This window comes from Aspergillus neoniger (genome assembly GCF_003184625.1).
Source record: "Aspergillus neoniger CBS 115656 unplaced genomic scaffold BO87scaffold_4, whole genome shotgun sequence".
In the NCBI taxonomy this organism is placed as follows: domain Eukaryota; kingdom Fungi; phylum Ascomycota; class Eurotiomycetes; order Eurotiales; family Aspergillaceae; genus Aspergillus; species Aspergillus neoniger.
Window position 1 is genome coordinate 190,397 of NW_020291132.1, and position 14,550 is coordinate 204,946.

General features: G+C 47.5%; 8 protein-coding genes and 1 non-coding gene across 9 annotated transcripts; 5 read left to right on the forward strand and 4 right to left on the reverse strand.

The window, feature by feature from the left end:
• Positions 1 to 1,050: 1,050 nt before the first annotated feature.
• On the forward strand, positions 1,051 to 2,664 carry BO87DRAFT_445854 (MFS drug efflux transporter; the record flags this gene model as incomplete). Its single annotated transcript, XM_025628185.1, has 1 exon — positions 1,051 to 2,664. The coding sequence occupies one exon, from the start codon at positions 1,051 to 1,053 to the stop codon at positions 2,662 to 2,664; it is 1,614 nt and encodes a 537-aa protein (XP_025483562.1).
• Positions 2,665 to 3,439: 775 nt separating this feature from the next.
• On the forward strand, positions 3,440 to 3,513 carry BO87DRAFT_t56. Its single transcript has one exon. It is a non-coding gene; the product is annotated as a tRNA-Val (tRNA).
• Positions 3,514 to 3,684: 171 nt separating this feature from the next.
• Positions 3,685 to 5,297, reverse strand: BO87DRAFT_326343 (serine hydrolase domain-containing protein). The gene is made up of 3 exons (XM_025620139.1): positions 5,148 to 5,297; positions 5,009 to 5,078; positions 3,685 to 4,924 (listed from the first exon to the last, which is right to left on the reverse strand). Exon 3 carries the CDS (start codon positions 4,898 to 4,900, stop codon positions 3,767 to 3,769), a length of 1,134 nt encoding a protein of 377 aa, XP_025483563.1. The 5' UTR covers positions 4,901 to 4,924; positions 5,009 to 5,078; positions 5,148 to 5,297; the 3' UTR covers positions 3,685 to 3,766.
• Positions 5,298 to 5,943: 646 nt separating this feature from the next.
• Positions 5,944 to 6,965, reverse strand: BO87DRAFT_445857 (uncharacterized protein; the record flags this gene model as incomplete). Its single annotated transcript, XM_025628186.1, has 2 exons — positions 5,944 to 6,682; positions 6,742 to 6,965. The coding sequence occupies 2 exons, from the start codon at positions 6,963 to 6,965 to the stop codon at positions 5,944 to 5,946; spliced, it is 963 nt and encodes a 320-aa protein (XP_025483564.1).
• Positions 6,966 to 7,331: 366 nt separating this feature from the next.
• Positions 7,332 to 7,727, forward strand: BO87DRAFT_373023 (uncharacterized protein). The gene is made up of 2 exons (XM_025622436.1): positions 7,332 to 7,510; positions 7,565 to 7,727. The coding sequence occupies exons 1-2, from the start codon at positions 7,404 to 7,406 to the stop codon at positions 7,713 to 7,715; spliced, it is 258 nt and encodes an 85-aa protein (XP_025483565.1). The 5' UTR covers positions 7,332 to 7,403; the 3' UTR covers positions 7,716 to 7,727.
• A 1,321-nt stretch (positions 7,728 to 9,048) lies between these two features.
• Positions 9,049 to 10,141, reverse strand: BO87DRAFT_455670 (uncharacterized protein; the record flags this gene model as incomplete). The annotated part of the gene is made up of 3 exons (XM_025628671.1): positions 9,049 to 9,444; positions 9,500 to 9,818; positions 9,876 to 10,141. 3 exons carry the CDS (start codon positions 10,139 to 10,141, stop codon positions 9,049 to 9,051), a joined length of 981 nt encoding a protein of 326 aa, XP_025483566.1.
• A 618-nt stretch (positions 10,142 to 10,759) lies between these two features.
• On the forward strand, positions 10,760 to 11,667 carry BO87DRAFT_455671 (uncharacterized protein). The gene is made up of 2 exons (XM_025628672.1): positions 10,760 to 11,070; positions 11,130 to 11,667. The coding sequence occupies exon 2, from the start codon at positions 11,157 to 11,159 to the stop codon at positions 11,532 to 11,534; it is 378 nt and encodes a 125-aa protein (XP_025483567.1). The 5' UTR covers positions 10,760 to 11,070; positions 11,130 to 11,156; the 3' UTR covers positions 11,535 to 11,667.
• Positions 11,668 to 11,950: 283 nt separating this feature from the next.
• BO87DRAFT_393556 (uncharacterized protein) lies at positions 11,951 to 12,809 on the reverse strand (the record flags this gene model as incomplete). The annotated part of the gene is made up of 2 exons (XM_025625069.1): positions 11,951 to 12,453; positions 12,521 to 12,809. 2 exons carry the CDS (start codon positions 12,807 to 12,809, stop codon positions 11,951 to 11,953), a joined length of 792 nt encoding a protein of 263 aa, XP_025483568.1.
• Positions 12,810 to 13,767: 958 nt separating this feature from the next.
• On the forward strand, positions 13,768 to 14,526 carry BO87DRAFT_412750 (uncharacterized protein; the record flags this gene model as incomplete). Its single annotated transcript, XM_025626520.1, has 2 exons — positions 13,768 to 14,148; positions 14,213 to 14,526. The coding sequence occupies exons 1-2, from the start codon at positions 13,834 to 13,836 to the stop codon at positions 14,522 to 14,524; spliced, it is 627 nt and encodes a 208-aa protein (XP_025483569.1). The 5' UTR covers positions 13,768 to 13,833.
• Positions 14,527 to 14,550: the final 24 nt, after the last annotated feature.

Below are 14,550 nucleotides of genomic sequence, written 5' to 3' on the forward strand. Positions count from 1 at the left end.
ATCTGATTGGCCTAGCCCCGCTAGACCGCCTTCTTATTTTGGACTAGCGTCCCTGGGCCAATCCAACAACTTGAATAACTTATATATACTAGATCTAATAATAATAACAAGCTATTTAATTCAAGACTGGTTACTATTATTAATATACCAGTAATTCAGCTGGAATAATATAGTATTTAAATAAATTATTCTAAGCAGATTTTTATAAAATTAGTTAAGTATTATACTCCTGTATAATATCTAAGCTAATTATATATAAATTATTCTTTATCTTTTCTTAATAATATGACTTAATTATCTTATTACTATTAATCTTATTATAATTTATTATATTAATTATACTAGTATTCTTACCTGAAGTCTCAACTCTCAAGCATCTCAATCTTCAGAGTAAACTATATAACTATCTACTTTTCCATTTCTTATCCCAAGATCCTCAACTGTTTCCGCGCCCTCGTCCCCGCACTCCAGCCCCCGGGCATCCTCTGCACCCAACCCAATGCCGAAGCAGTAACCGATCTAATCAAGTCCTTCAGGCGCGTCAGTGATCTGCATATTGCCATTGGGCAGAATTCGACAATATACCATGACGTTTATATGCTCATTTGAGCCATGGGTTACTTTGGTCATGGGTTGGAGTGGTCTTGGATGCACTATGCTCTTTGTCGGGTGAGTGCGTGGGGCGTTCTATCTTCGGCCGACGAATTTCGGGTGAGCGACATGGATGTTATATGATGATCCCCCGGCCTCCCACGGGGATAGTCTTTGCTAAACTCCTAATCCCGCCATCGTAGCAACAGTAAAGCTCAATTTGTAGAAACCATATGTCCTGCAATATCCCTGTCGTGGGTAAATTCACGACGTGGTGCGCCGGCCCTAACGGACATGAGGAGATGCAAATGTGATGATCTACCCTGGCTCGACGCTATACAAATGCGCCATTTCCCCCAGTCGCTCAGTCCTCTCAACCATGTACTATAACCTCTCAGTTCCGCTAGTATCAAAGCTGCAGCGCATCCACTTTCTTGAATCCGGAATCTAGGCTCCACCATGGATAGTTCTCTCCGTCATCGCGAAGAATCCGACGAGAAAGGACCACACGGCGACGCCAATGCCACCGAAGACGATGTCCGCGAAATCACCGGATTTCGCTGGTTTCTGATCTGTGCTGCCTTATACCTCTCTGCTTTGATGTATGGTCTTGACACAACCATCGCTGCGGATGTACAGGGCGCCGTGATTGAGAGATTTGGGAATGTGTCCCAACTCGCCTGGATTGGAGCCGGTTTTCCGCTCGGCTCAGTCGCCATGATTCTCCCCTACGGATTTCTCTACACCGTCATGAAAATGAAGTGGCTTTACATTGCCGGTATCGTGCTGTTCCAGGGTGGTTCCGCTCTCTGTGGCGGCGCTCCAACCATGAACGCCCTCATCGTCGGTCGTGTGATTGCAGGTGCTGGGGGTACAGGCATTTACCTCGGTGGACTCAACCATTTCTCTGCCATGACCACTCGCAACGAGCGCGGCACTTATCTGACAGGGACCGGATTTGTCTGGGGCGTGGGTGCCATACTGGGTCCTGTCGTGGGAGGCGGATTCTCCGACTCCTCCGCTACCTGGCGCTGGGGCTTCTACCTAAATCTGGTGATCGGCGCCATCACGGCCCCCGTGTATCTCTTTTACTTTCCAGCCATCCACCCCGGCGTCGGCCAATCGCTTCGCAAACGCTTAACCCGACTCGACTATCTGGGTTTCGTCCTCAGCGTCGCAATGTGGGTGACCTTCGCACTCGGCTTCATCTCCGCCGGGGGAATCTGGGCGTGGGATTCTGGCGCAACAATTGCCCTAATAGTTCTCTTCGGAGTCCTCTTCATCCTCTATGCATTGCAGCAATACTTCTGCATCTTTACAACACCCCAAACCCGCTCCTTCCCCGGTCATCTCCTCCGCTCCCGCACCCAAATCCTCCTCTACATCGCAACTACCTGCGCCAACACCGCCATGTTCTTCACAACCTTCTACATCCCGATCTACTTCCAATTCACCCGCAACGACTCTTCCTTAATGGCAGCTGTTCGTCTCCTCCCGTACCTCCTTGTTACCATCACCATCAACCTCGCCATCGGCTGGCTCCTCCCAAAGGCCAGATACTACATGCCGCTATGTCTCATCTCGGGCATCCTCCTTACCCTCGCTAGCGCCCTCTTTGTCGGATATCTCTCTCCTTCTACCCCTGCGGGACAGATCTACGGCTTCACGATTCTCATGGCCGTTGGTACGGGCATGACCATGCAGCTGGGCTACGCGGTAGCTAGTCTCAAGGTAGCTCCCGAGGATATATTCAGCGCGATCAATTTGCAGAATGTGGCGCAGATTGGGGCGACGGTTATTTGCCTCGTGGTGGCGAGCCAGGTTTTTCAGTCCACTGCGGTACAGAATCTGAATGCGGTGCTGGATGGGAGGGGATATAGTGAGGCGGAGATTCGGAACGCGGTGGCCGGGGTGCAGAGTACGTTGTTGAAGAGCTTGAGTGGGGAGTTGAGGGAACGGGCTATTAAGGCTATTACGGATGCGATGGCGAGTGCGTTTATTATCCCGTTGGTTGCTGGGGCTGTTGGGGTTGTGAGTTCATTGGGGATGAGGAGGGAGAGGTTGTTTGGGTAGGGTAAGAAGTTCCTTTAAGAGGGGGGTGGCCGGATGGGGATGGGGGAACTCGAATTGATGGTAGGGTATTGAAATCCTGACAACTGCTGCGTAATGTGAGTGTCACTTTACAGTCACTGAGTCTGAATATAATCTGATGGTTTTAGGTGTATGACCCTTGCTTGCTTCCAATGTTGCGGATGCTGCTTTGGTTGTTAAGGGCACTTCCAGGCTTTTACTTTTCGGTCTAAAGCATTGTCATAAGAATCTAACTCTCAGTTCCTGTAATTTTCTGTCTATGTAAGGCTTATTTCCGTGAGCCTTCCAGCTTCATGAACATTTTCAGGGGATGCTTTAGCTTCTGGGTTGGGTGCGACGCGCTAAAAGCTGACATCGACACATTTCCATGCCTTAGGCTGCAAGGTCGCTATACTCTAGCTCTGTACTAGACGTTTATGTGGAATTATTCCTTTAAAGACTGTCAGGGTCTATATAAAGAGTGGCTATTTGACATTAGCTAGCGTCATTGATACAACTTATCATAGTACTATCTGAAGCAACTCAGGAAAGCCGCCTGAAAATCGTAGCCAATACATATCAGCACAAGTTGTTACAGCAGTGGGGGTCTTTGCCAGAGTCTTCTTAGGCTGGTAGGCATATACTGCTGCCTCTAAACCTGCATTGGGCTTTTGGTCGAGAAAATATGGTCATCAACACGACTTATTCGGTCGAGTTTTATTGGTTAAATGTAGTGCAGGCTCATATAACAATAAAACATTGTTTCTTCCAACAAATTGGCCGGATGGTGTAGTTGGTTATCACGTATCGTTAACACCGATAAGGTCCTGGGATCGAGCCCCAGTCTGGTCATTCTTTTTAGCTTGTTTTTCTTTTCCGCACCGTCCAACATACCACTACTCACAGTGCATGTAGTTGCATACCTCTTTTCTTTTTGTGATGATCAATTTTACGATTTCAAATTCTACCGCTAATTTCGATCCCCTACTTTGCAAAAAAGGTCGAGATAGTATAGTACCACTCATTGTTTACTTCTGCATTTTTGGAACCTGAATTATGAACCGCATGACTATCTTCGTAACATATTTTCGTTACCTTAACACACCTACGCCAGACAATCATAGACAGCCCGCACATAAGCCGCCGTCCTATCTGAGCCCAACGTGCCCGATCCCATCTTATTCATAACATAGGCAATCGTCATCCGTCTCTCAAGATCCATAACAACCACCGAACCACCCCAGCCCGTCCAAAAAGCAATGCGACCGTCAGGCAACCAAGGAAACGTCTCCGGGACGGGCAACCCAACACCAAGACCCCAACGCAAATGATACATCAAGACCAAATCCGGCCCACTGATCTGCTCCTTCAGCATGAGGTCAATAGTTTCAGGAGAAAGATACCGTTTTCCGTCCACCGTGCCTCCAAGCGAGACGACCGACGCAATGCGCGCAATCCCACGAGCATTAGAGAATCCATTCGTCGCACCAATCAACGCCTTCCTAAACCCAGGACCCATACTTTCTTCAGCCGGCATAGGCAGACTAGCGAAGCTCTTGAACATAACACTCTGCGGGTCAACACCATCGAGACTCAGTGGTGGCGGCGGGGAAACATCTGCTGTCCGCGGCCAGTCCTTTTCTGGGACCCCGAGCTGAAAGTCCGCAGCTAACGGATTGGCAAGCTCATTGCGGATGAACTCGTCCAGTGGTTTTCCGGTGATGCGATGGACAAGTTCGCCGAGCAAGTGACCCTGGTTGGCTACGTGGTAGCCGGAACGTTCGCCGGGCGTCCACCAAGGGGCCTGTCGGGCTAGTTTATCGGCACCTCTCTTTGCATCGTATATATCATCTAAGGTGTTGGGAAGCTCCCAGGATGATACTCCTGAGGTGTGGCTGAGAAGCTGTGATACCAGGATATTCTCCTTGCCGTTCGCAGCGAACTCCGGCCAGTATTTGGAGACCTTCTCATTTGGGTCTAATAGGCCACGGTCGATGAGGATGTTGGTTGCGATGGCGGTGATGACTTTTGAAACTGACCATACCACAGTTACTGTGTCTTTTTCCCATGGCTTGGTTCGGGCTGGGTCTGCGTGGCCGCCCCAGACATCAACTACATTCTGGCCGTCGATGTTGACACAGATGGAACCTCCTAGCTCTTCTTCATTGTTGATCAATTGCTGTAGGAGATCGCGCACCCGGGTGAAGGCCGGATCGCAGTGGCCGTTGATTGTGGCCATTGGGAGGAAAGCGGAATGGAAGGACTGGCGGACTTCAGTAAATGGGGACCTGAAGAAGAGCAGAGACCGTATCTGGGATGATTTGGCCTATATAGAGGGACAACACACTGTGGCCTTGAAACTTGAAAGAACCCCACGCTACGTAAAATTGGCTTACTGGTCGGGACGGACGGGTCTCCTTTGGATTCGAGCCGTGGGGAAACATTAGCTGCTATGATGATCAGGGACGGCAAGGGAAAAATCGTACCTGTAATTTCATCAGTCTGCGCCGAGTGTTCTTTTTTTATACCAGGAGAGATGAGAAGATTAGGCCCCAGAGGAGATATTACGGTGACAGAATGAAGTCAGGTGCGTGCCTAAAGCGAAATCTCATTCAACATCATCTCAAGAAACCGACTGAGCCCCGCATTTCATGCGGCTCTTGGGTGCATATTTGCTTATCTTATACACGCGTAAAGTTTAATTATTATGTAAGGCATCAGAAAGCCTTGATTTAGACCCTTCCTATCCGTTATTCCGGTGTCTAATGGGTGGCCAGTGCCGCGGCTCAAGGCAGCAGCGGGAGGCCACAAGCGATCGGCGTCGGCCCCATTGCTTAGTGTCGTTGTAAGACTAGGTTGTGTGTGGAGGTTATAGAAGTAATGTTGTATGTCTAGCATTCTAAGTATCTCAACTTGTATACATATAGAAGATAGGTTAGACATTGACTATTAGGATAACCATGATTCGGTTCTGGTCTTAGTATAGGTCTTCCCCCCTTTTTCACATCTCCTAACACGAAGGCCCTTATACAAGATGAATGTTAGATTAAATGCACAACAAGGAGACCTCCTTTCCAAGAAAATAGGCACAGTACTAACACTGCTCCCAACTGCTTTCATTTTCTATAACTTGACCCTCATCTCCTTCTTTCCATATATGGTCATGATATCGTCCACATATCCCTTCACCAGTGGCCACCAGTGCGCATGGTGAAAGCCTGAAGAAGCAATACACCAACAGTTGGTACCCACGGAATAGATCTCACCGTTTGCTAAATCTCTTCATAAGTACGATGCCATTCCTCCGCAAACATCAACAGTCTCGTAGTTAGTTCCAAATCCTCTCAGCTCCGGAATGATCCGGTAGTAGAAGTTGGCCGAATTTTCAGTCTCAGTAAAACCGATGAAGTCATCCATCTTGTGATTAGCGTTGTCCGCATAGACAGCCCATGTAGCAGCCCCAGCCAATGCCATAGACTTTTGATGGGCTTGGGTGAGTTTCGATCTTCCCCTTGTAGTGAACGAAATCTTGAACCCGGGATTGTCGAACCGCTTCTTCAGGTCAAGGCCTTCAGTGCTATTCGCACCAGATTTACCTACTGGAAGTGGAAGATGAAGGACGGTATCGCCATTTCTATAGTGATTGGCGATAATATCATGCTTCGGAGAGTTCTCATGGGCGAAACCAGTGATCTGGAGCCTGTGGATTGGTAAAGGCTCATTCTGGCGTCTAACCAGGGGAAGGGTATCTGAGGAATTTGAGAGAGGAGTGAGAGAATTATAGGAGATATCATCACTACTTGACAACATAGTCTCCCACAACTGGAAATAATCCTGGGAATCATCGTCGTGACGCTTACTCGGTAGACCTTCGGGAATGGCTCCAGAGTAGTGGGCGGCAGCGACATAGGCCAAGAGGAGACCGTCTGAAATTATATAAGATATTTCCTCACACCTACTGCCACCGGCATATTCACAGACTTGTCGAGCAAGACGCGAGTCCATCACGATATAGACAACCCTAGAATTTATTAGTCTCTTGAGAATCATTGGCAATAGAGAAGAGAGTATGCGCCATACGTGAATTTGCTGGTACCAGTAGAACGAATCGTTCGATTGAGTATCTCACAGACTCTAGTATCCCTCTGCTCTAGGATCGCCAGCGGCTCGTGAGCCGGATTAGGAGATCGGATCTCAAGACCAATGTCTGAAGGAAGTTCAGCAACATCCACTATTGGAGTGGGTGTCGCTAGAGTGACTTGACTTGTAGCCAGAAGAGAGAACAGAAAGATTGAGAGCTTCATGTTGATGGTTTAGAATATTTGTGCGACTTAGCAGGTAATCTTTGGGAGGCTTCGCTACGCCATATTTATAGTTATGTATCGCTGTTAAACTGTTCTTCATAGATGATGCACGACTTTAGATTGTACGGTTCGCACATGAGACATAATATAATAGCTATCCACCGAAGAAATGGGCTATTGAACTAATGGTGCTTTAGTATGAGAAGAACCCCGGGTCTCCGATGTGGAGTCAAGGAACAGTTGACTACTAGTGGATAGTCGGCCTACGAACCCTTGCAAAGCTAGTGGGGCGAGCACTAGCCTTCGTACATAAATACCTCGGAATAGCCACCGGGCTTCTAATTATCTACCATTAGTACCTGGCTGCAACTGTTGCACACAACATATCCTTCCTTGCCTCGAGCGGTGCTGATATTTTGTACTATCGATAAAACCAAAATGGGTACCAATGAAAAAGCCACTACATCCACTTCTCAGTCTTCCTCTTCATCAACACCTTCGCGAACCGTTACTGTTCTTCGAAATATCATACAAAGCCCGTGGACGTAAGTACGGTTTCTTATATTAAATTTCTAAGATCATTGGAGCTAACCTTTTAGCCTACCTTATATCGGAATGGTTACTCCACTTGTGCGAAGTCTATGGAATTACATGGGATGGAGTAATGGAGGAGAGGTGGCCCTCTCGCTGAGTCACGGACTTCTAATTTTGTATTTTATTATATCACAGTATGTACGCAGGTACGGTTGACAGATTAATGCAATATACTATGTAACAGATTTCCATCAATCTGGCTATATTATCTGTACCGGAAAGGTACTCAAACATCTTGCATTTGGGATCCTTGCCTGAGTAGATTTGCTGGAAGTCAGCGGTTGAGGCAGTTCTCCCATATTATTTGTCAATTGTCATCGCTACCTGCCCAAAATAGATTGAAAGGCCTCAAGCTACCCATATTTCACCCAGATGGTCCTGCGTCGGTGCTTTCTTAGGGAAAATGCCAGACCGACACCTGGCGGGGGTTTCCGAAACTGCTGTTCTACCAAATATTACGATGCCCCACATGGCATAGGGTTGGTGGGTGTATGTGCCATGGTCATACACAAAGTTAGCATGTGCCAATGTTCTCATATTTTAGGAGGCTTTCCCTATATTGCTAATGCTGTCTTAAGGTTTATAATCTTTTAGCTTCACTTCTGGATCGCCCTACACGGTCTGCTCTTTGTTCATAATCGCGACAATCGAACATACGCTAAATAAACCCCTCGATTAAAACCACCTTCCCATTCTAGCAAATGCGGCGCTAGCCGTCTAGCTAAGCTGCTAAGCTGCTTTAGGACATAAGGTTACATCACCACAGAATCATGAGCAATATTTATGTACGGCCAAAACATACTGGGCCATATTCAGTAGAGCAAATCCTACGACCAATTTCTAAGACCAGTCTACATTAAGATAAAGAATTAGATTAAGAGCGGAAAATTGAGAGCAAGCGTAATATCCTATCGGAGGTAGTGAGTGTCATAAGGCTGAATATATTCCCCTCACTTTTATCAGTCCATAAGCCACGATCGGTTTCTGGCCTACTATTTGGCGCCACTTGGACTCTTTGTAGATCCTTACTCTATTCGGTCCTATGCTCGGATGGGATACCTTATCTGTAGTGGGTCCCTACTATCCAGTCAGTGCCTACCTCTAGTAGGGTTACTCCCCTTGGCCGATCTCTACTCTGGAGTAGTTGCCTGCTCTATATTCAGTTGCTAGTTGAAGCCGCTTCTTGTCCGATATTGGCCAGAATAGCTGACTGCCCTACCAAGCATATCAAACACTTGTTATCAATTTTGTCAAGGACGACCTGTGCCACAGGGCATACATCTCGCTGCATCTGTATGAGAAGCCGCGAACCTTTCGCAGACCTAGTACTAACTCGAGACCGTGGTCTTGAGGACAACCAAAATCTGAGGCTTTCTTGCCAAGACCTAATTAGACAAGACATTTTCTAATACAAATGATCCCCTAATGATACAAGCACTTCACAATACCAAGTCTCATGTCCACCATCATTGGAACAAGTTGAGCTAAATCAAGGTCCACCTGCAGGGGCATAATCGCTCCAGTAACCCTGTCCCTGACTACGGCAATGACCAGTAACACAGTAATCCTTACCCCCCTTGTTGCCTTCGTTGGGAGAGGTCATGACGAAGCTGTCATCATCGTTAGGGTTGAAGCCCGTACACTGGTTGAATTGCCCATTTCGAACAGTGTACGCAATATGAGCAATCTTGTACCAGAGACAGATTGTCTCGTGAGCATGACCAGTGCACCCATACGCACTGCCAGTTTCCCAGTTCTCTTCCACTGCAAAACCACCAGAGATCCACTGGCCTACATTTGCGGTTGCTGTCCAGCCGATGGTATAGGATTTAGATGATGATGCCGAGACAGCACATTCGTCTAAATCCCCCCAGTCCAGATTCTCCTGCGCATTACTAATTAGTTTCTGTCATCGTTCAGGAGAAACATGTTTCACTCACACTCAACTGCTTATGGTAATAATTCTGATGAGGGTCGCCGTCTCCGACAAGTTCTGTGGCCGGGTACCACATACTGCACGGGCTGATTTGTCGCTGCTCCAGTTCGTCCTCATGTGCAGGTTGAGTGAGATTTTCTTGGCTAAAGGGCATTGGAAGAGTGTCCATGATATGGGTGGATTCTGCCACTGGACGTAAGTGCAACTTGTCAGGCTCACTGAAACAAGCTGGGCGGCCATTTTTTCCAATGCGGCTCAATTGGACCATGCTAGACACAGGAACATCATCGCACACTAGCAACGAATCGTACTCATTGTACATTCTGTATCAGGAAATTCCACCAGAATGCTCAACATTTTCGTGGACGGTGAATGTATACGGTCCTGCAATGATACTGCCGTTGCCATTAAGCCCAACATCGGCGACGATGCTGAAGTCGGCAAAGGCCCCGGTGTCGAGGGCAAGAGAGCAGGCGGATGCAAGGATATCCGAAGTGGAGGTATCGATTACCAGAATCTCTTTCTCTGAATTGGTCTTGTGTTGCTGCAGAGTGACTCGGAAGTAACTGATGTCCTCTTCACTCTGAGAAGAAGGCGCTGCCAAGGCGGCTGCAGCGAGCAGCCAGAGGAGCTTGAATACTCTCATTTTCGGGTACTGGGCAAAGGATTTGTGAATGCTGAATATTCTCAGGTGAAGCCTGCGCCTGTAAGCATCTTTATACCTTCATCCACTTCTATCAGACCCATGATCGAGAATTTCAATTACTCCTTCTTTTTAGTTACCTACACCTCGACAACCATCAGAAACAACTCGATGTCACTTCTTTGCTTATGAAGTAGCTAGCCTGTGCTAGGGGCCGTCTGGACATTTGACACCCAGTCAGAAACTCGCAATGTACTAATGACCTTGTTATATCAGTTGGGCAATCATAATTCCATTTGCGGTCTCCCTAAGTCACAGAACAGCATAGCCCTTAATATTCACTGGTAGCACGGTCATGTGAAGGAGGGGCATCGGGCACTCTGTCAGCCTTGTTAAAGTTTCTCTGGGGTCCGGGTAACCGTGCAGGGATCTGTTTGGCTTCTCAGTTTCATCCTTCGACCCCAAATTGTACTAGGGCTGTTAATATCTCACAAGGAACACTTCATGTTTCTGGATGGTGGTAGAAATGTGCATGTACATGGTCATGTGCATGAGGTAACGAGAAAATTGGGGTGGGGGGTGGAAAGAGTTGTGTCACCCCCGGGATTCAATGTCGTTCCAGAATGCTATATGCAACTCTGACATTCATTACCATCAGACAACAAGAGCAAGGTACCGTGTGAATTATCCAGGGAGGTCTCACAGAGTGAATCCTTGAGCGGGGAGCGTGATTTAACTAGTGAAAGCGACCCCGAATTCTGAGTCAAGAAATAATTGGAACTTCCTATAAAGGTTACCCGTTCCCAAGCGTCGCTCAAATCTCCATACCCACTCACCTGCCACCGATTTATATCGAGCAGAACAACTTTTGATCTACCACTCGTTTCAAATTGCTACATATCTTACTGAGACAGGGAAATTTTCACTCAAAAGTAGGTGGCTGTCCCCATGTACGTCCAAAGTGTCTATCTGTCCTAACACAAGCCAACAGAACAACGTCGGGAATCGTCTCGCAATCATGAACATCACAAACAGTACTATGGAACAGGACCGATGTGCCGGCCATAGTGAAACTCCTACACTGAGCTATCCATATTACTGCGCCATTGCTATCTGGCAACATGGACTCAACCGGACGCAAGACCCATATGCCGACTTGGTGAAATGTTGCAAGAGCAACCAGTACAGCTACTACGGCGAGGATAACCGTGCCGCTTACTGCAACGCGACCAAGGATACCCAGTCGACTCTGATGGACTGTCTTACGGAAGGTCACCGTCTCCAGTCAATTGGTTGTAGCTCTGGGAAGAATTCTGGATCCGTGTCGAGCTCGGTGCCCAGCTTGAAATCCTATCTTGTTTTGGCTGTGGTTCTTAGCGGCCTTTGTCAACTTTGAAAGATGGGATATTGACATGTATGTGGGATATGGTTGTTTCAGATGGAGGATTCAGTTGGATTATGCTATCTGGGGTTCTGTATGGCATGATCGACTTTTCATGTTTCGCAACTAGGCATCAACTTGCAAGCACATCTTCTGTCGTGAATGGAATTGATTTGATGAGGAAATATGCGATCACTGTCCCAGGAATCCTCACTTACGTACCTACTACCAGTAGACCGTCGCATGCAGTGAAACTATGTAGTAAGAAACATAAGACCCAATTTTCTATGCCCAGCCATGAGTGACTACATCTTCTCCATTCATTGCAACAGATTGATGGACTAATCTTTCAACTTAATCTGCGTGGGTGCATCCCAAGTAGTTTCCCTCTTCAGATTCATGCCATATGATACGAACATTAGTCGACAACGTCAAGGATTCTGAGGTTCGTTCAACATGTACTGCTTCAGTGCTACTCGGAACTGTGCCAATTTATGAACGAACTCCTCAGGTGACCCCTTTAAAATCTCTTCGTCAACCGTATCGACGAAAGCAGCAAAACGCAGACGTGGCTGACGCACAGAGCTCAGAATTTCTCCAAATACATTCTCTAACTTGGCTGACGCGACATCTAAATCCCAGGTCTCAGTCATATTGTATGGCTCTGGATTGCCCACAATCGAACACTCCTGATCTGCCATATACTTCGAATATGGGGTGAGGGCAGCCTGAATACCATACTGAGCGCCAGTAAGGTCCACAATCCAGGTCTCATCATCCCCCGGCTGCCGGACTCTGACCTTTAAGATGTGGTGTGGTATACCAGCAGTATCCGGGCCAGTGATATTAACGGAGTCAGAGTGGGGAACGACCTGAATAGTCAAGCTTCTCTTTCCAACGTTGACCCCCATCATGGTGATCTCGCACGGTACGTCTAATCGGTGTCAGCCTCAGGTGGCCCAACGTGTACAAAGAGTGTTGGAGAAGTAGAATAACAGTACCTGCCAAAAGCTTTGTCACCAAGCGGCACGACAAGGGACAGGCAGTAATTCCTTGAAGCCATGTGAGGACTGCCACTTGATGCTTGGGGTCCGTGGTCAAATTTTCTGGGAAAGAACGACCCAAAGTCAAGGAATCCCTATCCAAGATCATGTGGTTGATGGAAAGATACAGACTGTCGTCGCGCCGCTCAATATTGGTAACGTCAACGTCGAAATGAAGTTCTCTGTACCCCAGAAATGCAGCCTTGGCGATGACTGCCGTCCGCAGAAGTTTCTTTCGACGACGCATGGCCTTGCAGTGATCTTTGTGAACGGGTTGGTGCGCCTCCTGACAGGACACCCCGCAGTAAAAAACTGGCAAGGCATCGCCGGGAGTGTATTCTGGTGCGCCTCTGCACCCCGAGCACCTCCACTTCGCCTCATTTCCGCAATTCGCACAACTGCCGGTCGATGACATTATGTATCGGCCAAGAGAACTTGATGATAGTCGGGATTGTAGATCGTGATGAACGTGTCATGGAGATGTATAGAATTTGGAGGGAAGGTAACAGCTGGGAAGTCTGCTTTATTGTGGTGGGTCCCTATAACTCAGTGAATGAGGGTTGCAGGACTGATATTGATGTGCGATTCAGCCCAGCGATCCTTCAGCAAGCTCTGTGACACGGTGCTGGCCTGCACAATACGGTGATCATAATTCCTACCGGGGAATGCCAGACAATAATTCATAATTTGCCGATTCTGGTATCTATGGTGTAAGCTTTTCATGTGTTGCAGCTTATTAAAACCAATACTGATTTGATTATGAAGAGGAAGCACTTTTAACTGGCTTTCTTCGAGAGATAGGTTTCTTGGCAATATTTTGGTCTGTATAAAGCAGTAACAAGCGAAAATAAAGCCCAGAGCTGAGCTTCAATGCATAATGGTGGGCCAACAACAGTGGCAGTTTGAATAAACGGGTCTCCAAAACTACCAACCAAAACACCTATTGTAGTAAACTCTGATGCTACGCTTAAGATTGCCCGTCCTGTGACTCCAAAGGCATTAGCTGAGGAGAAATAATGTGAACCAAAACGAGGCGTGAAGCTGCACATCATCTACCCGGACACAGATTCCTCGTGGCGCTGCACGGGCATCTAGTCAGGAACTAAAGTGTTAGTGTCCCGCCTCCACTAAGCGCTGGGTTCTGTCCATCCATCCACCATCCCATCTCACGAACTACTGTCCCTCCGCGCTTCCTTTTTTTGTCCCTCCCACTTGATTCTGCCTTCTCATTCTTTTGATATACATCAGTTTCATAAAGAACCACACAAACGATGTCACTCGACCCTCTGCCGAATCGCAACCCTACCCCACCACCCACTCTGTCCCCCTCCCCGATCCGTGTTCTCGTCCAAACTCTAACCCACCTGGTACCCTCTACCAACCAAGCTGGTGACAAGAACATATACGATGACAAGCTCTTCACCATGCTTGATACCATCTGTCAACATACCTGGAATTGCGACTTCGACGGTCACGTGCATCGATGGTACACATACGGTGATGAATTCGGATACAGCCACCGAATGTGTTTCTTTCTGATAGACTATGGAACTGCCCCAGGTGGTGATGACTCCAAAGTACCGATTGTGTGCTATGAATGGGACGGAAGTAAATTGTATACATCACACTCAGTACTGAGCTGCAATGCAGTGGCCTTTGTTGATGATTGAATATAGCATCGACAAGCCCCAAATCCTTCAATTCGAGGACGTACAAGCTGAGCTTAAAAGTGTGCCATTTACACCAGCACCATATGAGCCTTTAGGAAAACTTCCCTTTTGGGATGTAGTGCGCAAAAGGCTGAGGAGTGCGCAGAGGATTCCCGTCCGAGAGTTGGACCATATGCGCGACCATCCTGAAGATGTGGAGTGGTTGGAGAGGAAGGTGAGGCCTAGATTCTGGACGAGCTTTATGGAGCAGTTGCAGGATATTGAGAAGACGAAGGCGTGGGAGATGGAATAGAGAATCATGAGAAGGGAGTTTGAAAA